This window comes from Dermacentor variabilis, chromosome 1, assembly GCF_050947875.1.
Source record: "Dermacentor variabilis isolate Ectoservices chromosome 1, ASM5094787v1, whole genome shotgun sequence".
Classification (NCBI taxonomy): Eukaryota; Metazoa; Arthropoda; class Arachnida; order Ixodida; family Ixodidae; genus Dermacentor; species Dermacentor variabilis.
In genome coordinates, this window is record NC_134568.1 from 74,212,426 (window position 1) to 74,225,051 (window position 12,626).

Below are 12,626 nucleotides of genomic sequence, written 5' to 3' on the forward strand. Positions count from 1 at the left end.
TTTGTCCAGCCACCATATTTTTCCGCATATAACCCGCATCCCCAATCACAACAGCCCGGGAAGAAAAAAAAAAAGAAAATCAGCGTATATAATCCGCAGAAATAACCACATACAACAATGCTCAAATCTTTGCAAAAACAGTCTCCATTCGCGTATGCGTGACTCGTCCACGTCGTATCCTCGGCCAGCGGCTGTGTTTCTTTATTCTTTGGACAAAGCTGGATTCAACAAAACAGACTGGTGGGCTTGTTGGTATTGCATGTTAATAGTTTTTAGTGCAATGAAACACACGACACGAGAGAAGGTGCTGTAGTAGCGCTGTGTCCTGTGTGCCTTCTCTCGTGTGTGAGTTTCTTTGCACTAAATACTATTAAAAGCTGGATTCTCATGCTGGACTCTATCCCGGATGAATCAGTCCCAGGATATGTGGTGTGAATCGGATCACTTCGTAGCTAGCATTCACACGACAGCGGATGAGAGCGCGGACGGAGCAGCCCTTGCATGGGCAATGGCGATGAAGAAAATGCGACCGAACCAAAAATCACATTGGGGATTTGGCCCACCGATGTATCGCGAAGCGCGGACCGAGGGAGCGCACCGGAAACGAGTGATGTACGAGTTTGCCAGGGCCGCGTGTGCGATTCGCTAACTGCTAAACGTAAAATGGCAACCTGTAAAGGGGACGAGAATGGGCGACCATGAAGCAGGGGAGAAGGAAGCTTTGATGCGCAGGAGTGGAGAGAGGGCAGGGTTCTCTAGGAGATTAAACTTTGAATGGCGGAGAAACTTGCCTTGAGGTGTTGAGTTACGGCAGCACGGCGCGTGCTGCCGTGAAGCCACACTTCAAGGCGAAATTCGCATGTAATCTGCACCCCAACTTTATTATTAACTTTCTTGAAATATTGGTGCGGGTTATACGTGTAAAAATAGGGTATGTAAGCCTGGGAAAAAACGTTTTATGAGAATCTTGTTTTTGGTAAACTTATATTGACCAAATTAGTGCCGCATAGGGATGGTAAAGGCCACAGAATTATGATAGAAGTGATGCCCTGGATGTTGAATAAGTTTTGGTTGTCTCGTAATCTTTAGCGATGTAATGGTTGGGGTCAGGCATGAAATAGCTGGTAGCTGGCCCATGCCGTCGTCCAACTTATCCTCGCTTATCCAGGATGTTGTTGAAGGGAGAGACTTGTTCTCATCGAGAACGAGGAATATGGGATTTATTTACAGTATGTACATGAGAACGTTACAGTTCATCAGTCAAACATGACTGAAAGGGGAATGCACACTCAGCAGCCGCGCAACAGCTGCTTATAAGCACTCTGTCCTCCCTAGATCCCTAGGTGAGGAAAAAACGGCTGTTCAGCCAAACGGAGCGTCCAAAGTCATCATAGCCGACCCGTCTTTGAGGGGGAGGGTCTGCGCACTCACTTCCGCACAGGTTTCACTGACCACACCGAGGTGAGAGGGTTCTGGCAGACATGGGTCCTGCCCCGAGCAGGCGCCTCTTCATCCCAGTGTTGACCCTGCAGACAATGGCTGCTGCATCTGTCCATGAATTCTAAGCCCCGTGAGACGACCACAAGACATCTTCTCCCGGGAGTTCCACCGTTTCAAACAAGCCGTGGCGGCCACGGTGAATCCACTAACAATACTTGGTCCGCCGGCCGCGTTTAGTCATAGCGGCACCGAGGGGGTGTTGGCGCGGCACATCGTCGTCCCTACAAAACGAGTTGCAGCAGGTGGGGAAGGGTTCCAAGGTCACTTCTGGGATGCTCGCCTCCTCCGCAGCAGCAGCTGGCTGGGAAAATTTTGTAGGTCGGTACCCTTGCAGGCCGTTCGTAACAGCGAGCTTTTGGCAGAAACTACCAAGGAAACTAAAGTTGTTGTCTCGCTTTCATGCTTCATGCTTAAGACAATAATCAACTTTTTGTAATTTGTTTTTTTAATAAATCGTATAATTTATAAATTGAATGGAAAAACTTAAAATAATCTCTCAAGTACACATTTTTGCAGCACACACTACTATTAATAGCGATGTTGGCTACCATGTGCTTTGCTTGATCCTCGTAGCCATGACATTCTTACCAGGAGCTTGGACAATAGTTTTATGTTGTTTACATTGAAGTGCTCTTAATCATGGAAACCTTATATTGTCTGTACTCCATATTCTTGAATGGGGAAATAGTCTTTTAAAATTTTCTGGTGAAAGGGAACGTGTCATGGTGGATGCTCTGGTTATCAAGTGTATGTGTAAACAATCAAGAAACACCATATAAGTGAAATGTATTAATGATGTGAAAAAAGTACTCGATGAGAGAGCACCAGTAGTGTGGCCACTGCATGTGGAAAAACAATGCAATAATAGCACATAGTGATCCAAACATTGAAAACAAAATAGCCCTGGCAACAGCATGTCAGGCACTGAAACACTTGGGAAGCCATGAATAGAAAATGTTATTTGCCTGTAAAAGTAGATTTATTATGAACAGCATTGTTATTCATTATGACTCATAACTGTCTTCAGCTGGTAAGGAGGATAGCAAGGGTAGGAATCCTTCAGCAATTGTGCCATTTTGTTACTCCTGTAAATTGCCATGCCAAATTGTGCTGAAAGCACCATCGCACCACAATGTGCCAAAACAGCTTTGACTCTGGCAGGCGTCAACGCAAGATCGCCAGAGCGCTGCAGGGCATTGTGTGGTTGGTCTTGGAGGTCTTGTAAAAGTAGCTTTCGTATCCTGGCTGCTAATTGGTGCCAACAGCAGCACCCAATCGGGCTCCCTAAATAAAAGTAAAAGTAGCAAAATTCTTATATCCTGCTTCCGAAGCCAGTGAGTGAGGGCAGGCAAGGAAGTCGAGGGCTTATCCAAGCCTCCCTGTTGGTGGAGTGAAGTCGCGTGGTTGGGCTGGCACCGTTTCCACAGAAACAAGTGCATGAGTATCGGTGTGCTGCCAGCTGCACCTTTTGTTTTATCGTCTTTTTTTTTTAACCTTGTGCTCGTGCCGTGATAGTTGTTGTTGATCGCGGGGCTGTCGTGGCAGTCGCACTGATTGTGGATCCTGATATCGCTACGAACACCGTGATCAAAAAGAACAAACTGAGGGTTTGAGCAGTGAGGGGAGGCACGTGTGTTGAGGGGACTTTGATAAGGAGAGGAAGAAGTCTCTACTTTTAGCATACACAGGTAGCTTGCATCCCATCACTCAGTGTGACTCCAGTTTGTGCAGTGCTTCTAGTGAGTTTAGGGAGTGGGAAAGTCAGTCACGTGTAGAATCTTGGTTTGAGCTAGTTGGTGCTGTCAGATTACCTAGAAATGTTTTTGACTAAAACACTGGTGTTCGTTACCCCTAGATTCGTTACATCTTCTGTTGGGAAATACCTCCACTCACTTCATCAGCACTTAGTACAGAAATAGTATCAAAAATGCATTTAGGCTTCTTTTCAACACTTCTTTAATACTGCAGAATGCAGGGTTTTGTGGCTGTTACCCCACCTACTCATATTAATGCTCTAAATAAAAATTTGCATGCTCCAGACTGCTCCAGTAATAAAATATAAGTGCTATGGGTTGTTCCGGAATCAGAATTTGCCTGCTCTCATCTTTTCAGAATGACATTTTACCTGCTCCAAAAATTGCTACAAAATGACTTTGGGCAATCTCAGCCCTTGGATAGCCTAACTCCCTGGTTATGTTGTGTGCTGCTAGATTATCTTGTTAATTATGCATTCATGCTTCACAGAAGTGTTCCTTCGAATTATCGTCTAATGCTGCTTGTATTCTGCTCCTGTTTCACTCCATTCACACTCAAAAGCTCATGAGTGCAACAGAAGGTGTGGTGTGGAGGATATCACTTCTTTGTTAATTTTAGGTTGTTTGAAAGAGCCTCGATGGGGAAATCCAGATAGCGCATATGTCATGAGTTTGCCTTGAATCTCTTAATTAGTGTTTGTTAACTTGTGTTATTATTTTTGCTAATGGACAATGTCCATTTTTCTTACAAAATGGACTTTGTCTCGAGGCAAGCTACAGAGCAAATTTAGGCTTGCCAAATTGATTGAGATGGGCCATATTTACAAGACTGGAGGTAAATAATAAATGCAAATTCGCATTTTGCAAGATGTTGGTGAGAATAGTTTTCTTCTTCCTGTTCTTGTGGCGCAGTGTGTTGGAGCCCCAAAGGAAAGCAGCTCGTGGTGGGCAAGAAGGATGGCAGCCTGACCCAGTATAAGCCGAACATGCAAGAGGCCAAAAACATTCCACCCCCTATGGTCTCTGAGAACAGTGTCTTGGGTGTGTCTCTGTCCTCCATTCCTTTTTTCTCATTTTTATGTTTATTTTGATAGCAATAACATGGATGCTCAAGGTGCACTCATGCTTTCGTCGCTGTATTGTCCCTGACAATACATATATGGCCTATGCACTGTGTGTTCGAGGTCACGTCATTTGCTGTGACTGCCAGGGCTATCCGAGAAAGCTGGTGCCTTTATACATGCTGTCTTCCGGTGCGTCCAGTATTGGAGGTCATGGTATGTGCCGTGTTTCAGAGGCACGGCACAGTGAAACAATAAAAAGAGTGGCAGCACAGAACATTCACGTTGGGCTGCGTACACATTCTCCGCTGCCAGCACTCCTCATTGTTCATGTTTGTGTTTGGGTGCGTGACATCAAACATGTTTAAATGGATTGTTCGACTATATCTCGTCTGGTCGAGAGGAATGTTGAACGAATGAAATAGTGAAAATGCCGACCAGGAAGGGTAGGGTAAAAGACTTGTAAGATGTTAGTGGCTTTCATACAGAAGCCTTGTTGACAGAAAAATAAACTGCTTAAACCATAGAAAATAAACTGCAGTTTATTTTTGGTCGTCGTTTTCGCTATTTCATCCGTTTGAAAAGTGTTTAGTAAGTAAGGAATTGTTTACTACAATTTATTGCAATTTATACCGCCCATAAATCTATGAGCCTTACTTTGTGCAATACTATAATTCTTTGCTATTGCTTTCAGTGATTGGGTGAAACTGCAACATCTTCTAGGTCATATTTTAGTGCTTGTAACCTCAGTGATGCAATTGCTGTGCCAAACTGTGCTACATCATGCTCAGCCACAGCCTGACTGAATGTGCAGCTTACCAGCAGGCTTATATATCTGTACTTTTGTGTTTTTTTTACTGTGTTATGAAGACAGCAATTTTGCTACATCTGTCCATTTTCTTCCTTTTTCTTTAGAGACTTGCACTTATGACACGCTTGAAAGTGTAGTTTTTGAAGTTAGTAAAAAACCTGCAATATTCCAGTAATCACCATAGTTTCTTTGCAGATTACTTTTCACAGCGAGAAAAAGCCTTGAAATTTTGGCGGTTCCCAAGGGCTCACATACTTTAAATATTGCGCGCAATTCGGAATGGGTTTTCGGCTGCAAAAAACTACTGCTAATATTGGATGTAGGGCTAGAGGTTGCCTGTGGACATTTTTGAATGACAGCATTTGTCATAAGTTATTCAGGAAAAAAAGGCACTTTCCCATAGAAACATCACCTTTTTCTAGCTTGTGGCCTCTAGTGATACTGGTTGTTGATGTCTATAATTCTTAGTTATGGTGGAGCTCATGTTGTTGCATACTTCAAAGTAGCTTTAAAGATGGTGCATGTCAGACATGCATGAGGATTTCTTTTATTGTTCTGAACTTATTTCTGTCTTATTTATTACTCTTTTTTTCAGTTCTAAGTGTGTGTTGGTTGGCCCCGACTGTCTTTGCTGTTGTTTATGGTCCAGCAACCCGCACAACAGATTCCCAGGCAAACCTTGTGATTGTCGCATTCACGGTGAGTGATAATTTAAAGAACCTTTGTCTTTTCGTAACAACCCTATAAATGCAATGCAGTTGAATCTCATTAATTCAAATATGCTCAATTCGAAGTTTCGGTTTATTCGAATTGGCACTGTGGTCCTGTCAAATTTGTGTGTATTCCAATGGGCGAAAACGCCTGGTAATTCGAACGCACAAGCGTTTGCGAGGGTTAAGTCGAACATACTGCGCTCCGATAATGCACTCAGCAGTGCACCAAATCACGCGGTGGCACCTCCGATCAGCATTGCGCGGCCCCTGCCATAGAAGAAAGGCTTAAGAGGAACCCCTCAACGCCGCACTCGAAGGAAAAAAAGAAAAAAATGTCAGAAATTTTATTCTCTCTCAAATGGCAAGGTTGCCGTTTTTGCGTTGCGCCGTAATGCCCCAGCCACACGAGTGACAAAACACGTGCTGCAGGAGGGATTGTTCCTGGGCCGATTTTTTTGTGATTCGCCCCGACGGCAAGCGAGCCGTGAGCGGAGGAGACCAATAAGAGTGGCCCCTACAGTGATGTACGCACAGAAAACTTATTATGCAGACCCACCCGACCGCTCTATTCCTACTTGCGTCTGGTTCAGGTGGACCGCTTGTTTCGTACTATCGTCTGTTTGCGTCAGCTCTAGCTTGCACTTGTTTTGGTTGGTCTCGTTTGTGCTTGTTTTTTTACAATGACCCGTCTAAACTGAGACGTCCTGATGAAAAGGTTGTAGGAGACAGTGTGCCATATCCAATTCTGTACAACAAGACAGATCCTGAATACAAGGACGCGAAGGCGACACCCAGTATATCATTCTCCTTGTCTTTTGAATGCGGTGATGCCGCAACAAAACGAAGCACACCAACATGATTATGATCAGCGGCATTGACTTTGTCATCTTGATAAGACATGACTCGCATTAAGAATGCAGGACGAAGAAGGTAAGCACAGTGCCGATCTGTCAGCAGACGAAGGAAAAAACATGTGAGCACGCAGAGGGAAGCAGCAGTAATGGAGGCCCTGTCAAGTCTCGGCAACTCCGCTGCTTCGGTGGCAGAGGTAATTAGCGCCATCCAGCAAGCTGGCGGGAAAGCAAATCCTCTTCTCTGCTGCTCTTCCAGGGTGTCTACCAACCGGGAAAACGGGGAATTCTCACGGATTTTGAGTCGTCTGGAAAAACTGAGGGAAAACTCGGGGAATTTGTGCTTCTACCAGGGAAAATTGGTTGTAATTTTATTGAAAGGGAATGAAAGTTGTGGTAATGTTGGCTCGAATAACAGACAGGAATCGTAACCAATTGTCTTTGACGCCATGTCATCGGCTGGAGAAGTTGCCAGTGTACAGTCAACGACCGACTTACCGGATGGCCGATAAATTGGTTGGCTTCGCGACACCACCAGGTGCCCCATAGAGTCAGTGTATCAGAACGTCTGAAATTTCGCACACAAGAACCCTTCACTGTCCAATTTTCCAGACTTTTTGCTCCAACCCCCAGGTGTGAGGTGGCATTAATCAACGCCACCACCGCTGCTGTTTTAATTACCTCACCGCCTCGAACCGGCACTCTCGCACGCAGATTTGCTGGCAGCTGTAGTCACCACTGCGGCAACGTTAGGCCTAGCTGCTTCGACGTTCGATATTAAGCTTCTTGCCGTGCGGTGCTGTTGTTCATTGAAAGAATTCGCCGCTGTCAGCAATGGCACCGACTCCGCCTTTGTAATCCTCGCGATTGGCTTCGAAGTTCGCAGAGTACAGCGTGTTGCGTAATGCCAGTCTCCAAAAGTTAGCTTTGCCTTAGTACAGGAATGTCACGCGGTGAAGAATAACAAGCGTGAGAAGGGGCAATTCTCACAGGACACAGTATGTATTCCTTAATTATACATGTGTGCACCCCCGTCTCCTGGCACAGTATGAGCACTGATATGCCTAATGAGCGTACTGGCAGGCCTTAAGAGCCTTTTCGGACGTGCCTGTGCCAATTTTAGTCCTTGAGGGCAGTTAAAGACATGCATTCATTTTTTTCGGACCGCCCGATTTTTCAGATGTTTTCACGGTACCTAGGGAGTCCGAAAAATTGGACGTTGACTGTACAACTGACCAAGAGGATGCTTCAAAGGATCCATGGGGTGAACGCATGGCAGAAGGAGGATGAGAACAGAAAGGATCGACGCACTGAGGAATTAAAGAGAAACGAAGCGGGCTGCCGCCTCTTTGAAGGAGCTTGAGCGCAAAAAACAAAGTGTTGGCTGACGCCGAAATGCAGGTGTTCCTCATTCAAACCAAAATAAGTTCTTCAAAGCAGTGAAACCCAACACTGAGATGTTGTGTACGGGCTGAGAGTATGTCAGGGCAGTTGAGGTTGACTTTGCAGCTGCTGAGAATCTTAGTTGTGACAAAGCTCAGGCCTCATACCTATGAGCTTGCTATCAGTTGATAGAAATAGCTCATATTCAAAAATATTTACTCATGTATGCATCTCCTTTTCATTCGTATTTGAAAAGGTTTGTCTCAATTCGGAATGGGTTTTACGGTTTTTTTTGCTGTGCATTTTACTAACACTTTCCCTCTGTTTTCTTTTTAAATAGATATTACTCCATACTATTCAAGCTGGATTAAGTCATTTTTTTGTTTCAACGTGCTTACTAGAGAGTGACAGCATCGAGCAACATGGTGTCAGCCTGCCTTGACATAAAACAAAGTTCTGGTTCATTCAGGGAATTTTGCGAAAGTGCTCAGGGAAAACCTGGAAAACTCAGGGAATTTAGAGATGTCAACTTGGTAGACATGCTGAAAATGCCTCAGGCAAGCGAGGCAGCAAAGCGCGCTTATCAACAAGGTGCGCCGGCCAATGGGGAAGCGACGAGGGTGATGCTCAGGAGAAGAAGACGTGGAGTGAATGAATGATCAAGGAATGGAGGAAAAAACAGAAAAGGAAATGCCGTGGCTGCGGCATGCTGGGCCTCGGCGAGAGTGCGCACAGGGTTTACCTAGTCTAGCCTAGGTGACCAAAAGCAGTCGCATTGTCGCTCTTTGGCGCTTCAGTTTATGTGCAGAAAGTAAACAGAGTTGCTGACTGATTTTTTTGTACACGGACGGGGTCACAAAATTGTCTGAATATATTGATAGTTAATAAATTAATAATTGCACTAGTAATATTCAGGTAATTGCATTGTATTTCAAGATGACAGAAGATGCAGATTGGCTGATTTTATTGCCTTTTTCTACGAAATTCACTAATGCTGGCTCTTCACACTGCTGTGTTGGCGCTACATATTTGTGGGTGTGTGGTGCTCCTTTGTGCAGCCCTCTGTTTCAGAGGAGATGGTAGCAGTTGGCAGAACATGACTTCTGGAAAAACTCCAGTGCAGTGCACAATTTCTGAATCGCACATGCCACCCTGTCTGTAGGAGGTGACTTCTCTGCTACTATTTTCTCTCTTGGTGTAAAGCAAATGTTGTAAGGTAGATACAGTTCTTGCTTATAGTAGTGCATCTCTAAAACAGATGACTGCAACTTGTGTCTTTACGTTGTGGGCACTCCAGTAATTGTCGCACTTGTAAATTACTCTTCCCTCAGCAGCATGTATTAAAGTTCTGAATGTCAAATGTGCATATCAAATATAAGTTTAATAAAATTAATTTAATTCGTATTTAAGGTCTTGAAGGCGTGCCCATGTTTTTGCTTTAATATTTTTAGCTGCAGAAATGCTCACCAAGCAAAAATTTTAGGGGTGTGTGAATGTTCAAAAAGTTTGAATATTTTGAATATTTTATATTTTTAATGTTCATATTCAATTAGAAAAATAGATATTCGAAAATGTTCGAATATTTGAATCAAATTGAATATATTGCAGGCTGCGCAGAAGCAAAGACGGTTCTTAGCATTTGCTTTTATCTAATCTGAGAATATTGAGGTGATTTCGTGCAGAATTTTGTGATGATTTCGTGCTACTAGCGAAATTTCGCCGGTAAAGCCCACTTAGCCACTAAACGTCTAAACTGTGCTCGAAAGCCAGCCTCTCGGTTGCAAGGGGCACGAGTTTGTCGACAGCGAGTTTGTCTTTTCCTTTCATTTCTTCTTCATTTCTTTTTGCAGCACCATCCCCAATTCTTCGCTTATTGCTTGGCAGTGCAAGTACGATGAGTGATGACTGGCATAAGGTCAAATGTCCCCGAGTTTATGGGCATTTGATGCGGTATACTAAGGTGCAGGCTGGCGAGGACAGCTAGTGGGAATTAATGAATTTACCAAGTTGCTAGTCTAATCTTTTAACATTAGCAATGCAATTGCAATGTTCCAACATAACAAATTAACCCAACTTGTTAATAAGTGCACGTGCATATCATAATTCAATATTCGATTCGTATTTGAAAATTTTTATATTCACACACCCTTCAAAAATTTTCAAAGGAGAAAAAGAGAGTTCATCTCCAAAGTTTCTACAAGGTGTGCTTTCACATATGCTCGAGGCAATGATTGAAATTTTCTTATTCCTTGTCATGACAATGCTCCTTTTATATGTACAGAAAACATCTCCAGTTGTCTACACTGATTTTGGAGAACCATGCCTGCAGACGGGGGAGCACCCAAAGGAACGTTTTTGGCTTTACCATCAGCCAGATTGGTGAGCACCTCCTAAGCTTGTTCTGAACGCAGATGTGCATATGCTTTCTTGCAAATCATAATATAAATGATGGCATGTTCAGTTGCACCAGTCTGCAATACCTATGTCACAGTGTTGTCTACAACACTGAATCTGGATGATTCAAATAAATTTCAAAGTTTTGGCTAGCCTGCTGACTTCTACCATGTTTACCCGAATCTAACACGCATCTTTTCGTAAAAATGGGTTAAAAGATTGCCTGCACGTTTCAGTCGGATATGAAATCAAAACAGTGTTAGCAGTCTTGGCAACAGCCTACCGTCAGTTGTCAGATGCAGTGCCATTGCCATCTCAAAATAGTGACAGCACGTTTTTGCGAAGGTTGCTGTTGTTTCCCTTTGTGCTTAACTATAATCTAGAGCTGTATTCTCGGCCAATAACTTTTGGAGATGCTGTCACTTTCGCAAGATTTTGCGTTACTCGGCACCGAATGCGTCGGTGTAATCCGCTAGCAGCATTTCTGGTACTGTGTCAAGCTCACTATCTGCGCACGGTGCCAGGAATGCTGTTGGCCACATACTTCCTCAAGTATGAGGCCGAGTTTCGTGAAAGTTATAGCAGTATCTAAAGTGATCGCTCAAGAATACTGCTCCTGTGTATTTGGTATCTGGGACCAATGTAGTGCAAAATGTGTTGGTGTCTACGAGTGACATCATTCTTCGCATGGTGCCAAGCACGCTACCTTATCACAGTGCGGAAGCATTGCAATTTATCGGCGTGTCTGGTGCTAGTGACGTCATATATCGTGAAAATGAAAGTATCTTTGGAAAGTAATCGTCGAAGAATACGACCCAAGTTTGCCAATGCATGGTGCTGCACGCACATATGCTTTCCTTTGGCCTAGACATTCTGTGGCTACGATTTTCTAGCAATTTCTTTTATGCTCTCGGTTTTCACGCTTTGTCAATGGCCAGAGGGACATTCCCAACATATTATCAACTGGATCAGCTGGCCATGAACAGTGGATGATAAAAGTGGCATAGAATTGAGTGGAAAGAAATGCTACAAAACCATTGCAGCCTGTATCTCAACCATTGTCATGCTGTTGATTCAGATAGACAAAAGTACCGTCAATGTTGAGTATTTACTTGCATAATGATCTTACTTGCATAATAATTGCATCCCTGAATTTTGTCGTTGAAATTTGACTATTTTCTTTCCCTTGTAATGATTGCACCCCAAACTTGTCGCAGCGATATGTCGTGTGCCAAGTCTAGCTAATGATCGTTGCACTTACTATCTGTCGAATGCTATGTGAATGACTCTCGAAGACATACCAAGCGGTCTGCATGCACCAAACATTCTTAAGCAGATGCCCAATTCCATTCCTTTCATCACTTTCCGCGCTTCCATGAAAAAGAAAGCTACAACCAAACTTGCCTTGGCTTTATTATTTGTAGGCTTCATAATGGTTTTGGTCAACAACGACAACAAAAAAAGGCACCTTTTGATTCTTTTCGTCTGCACTTGTGGGCACGCGACAAATCGCGAGCGGCAATGATAGTAGCCACGTTTACACTGATACGTTAGAAGTGTAACCTATACAGTCAATCCCGAATATATCGACCTCGAAGGGGATCGTGAAATAGTTTGATATATCGATAATTCGAAATATAAAATATGCATGTCAAAAGCTTCTCTAACAAATTCACACATCTCAAGGCAGTTTCCCGATGTCGTGACTAACGGGAACTTACCGATTTGTGCCTCCAAGGCGAGTAAAAAAAACAAAAACACTGCGCGATGACCAGAGCACTTTATTTCAGAAGAAAAAAATCTGTGACCTTTGTTTGCTTTTTCTTCTGCACCATCAAGTTCATTAAGCTGTCCTCAAGCTTGTTGACAGTGTCTGAATAAGAAAGGCCAGCTCTTTCCATTGTGCCACAACAGTGGCGAATGATGCTGAAAGCTGATGCAAGTTCAGCTGCAGTGCATGGTAGTTGGTCCTCTTCGTCGGAACCTTCGCCGCTGCTCGAGTCTGCGTCCTTGTCACCCATGATGTCAGCCACAATCGATCCGCTACAGCTTGCACGCAGTCGTCAGTGCTCAGGAAACCGCGTGATGTAACGCCGCCTGGGAATGCCGAGAGCTCGCGAAATTCGCTGTCCAGGCATCCAGTGTCATCGTCTTCACTG

At 43.9% G+C, this 12,626-nt stretch overlaps 1 protein-coding gene across 7 annotated transcripts in view; it reads left to right on the forward strand.

The window, feature by feature from the left end:
* LOC142579570 (uncharacterized) overlaps positions 1 to 12,626 on the forward strand; it is a 303,963-nt gene that overhangs the window by 11,886 nt on the left and 279,451 nt on the right. For all 7 annotated transcript variants that reach the window (XM_075689924.1, XM_075689954.1, XM_075689963.1 and 4 more), the window contains exons 6-8: positions 4,167 to 4,295; positions 5,722 to 5,825; positions 10,355 to 10,452. In XM_075689924.1, coding sequence (XP_075546039.1) covers positions 4,167 to 4,295; positions 5,722 to 5,825; positions 10,355 to 10,452 — 331 coding nt within the window. The remainder of the gene's footprint in view (positions 1 to 4,166; positions 4,296 to 5,721; positions 5,826 to 10,354; positions 10,453 to 12,626) is intronic.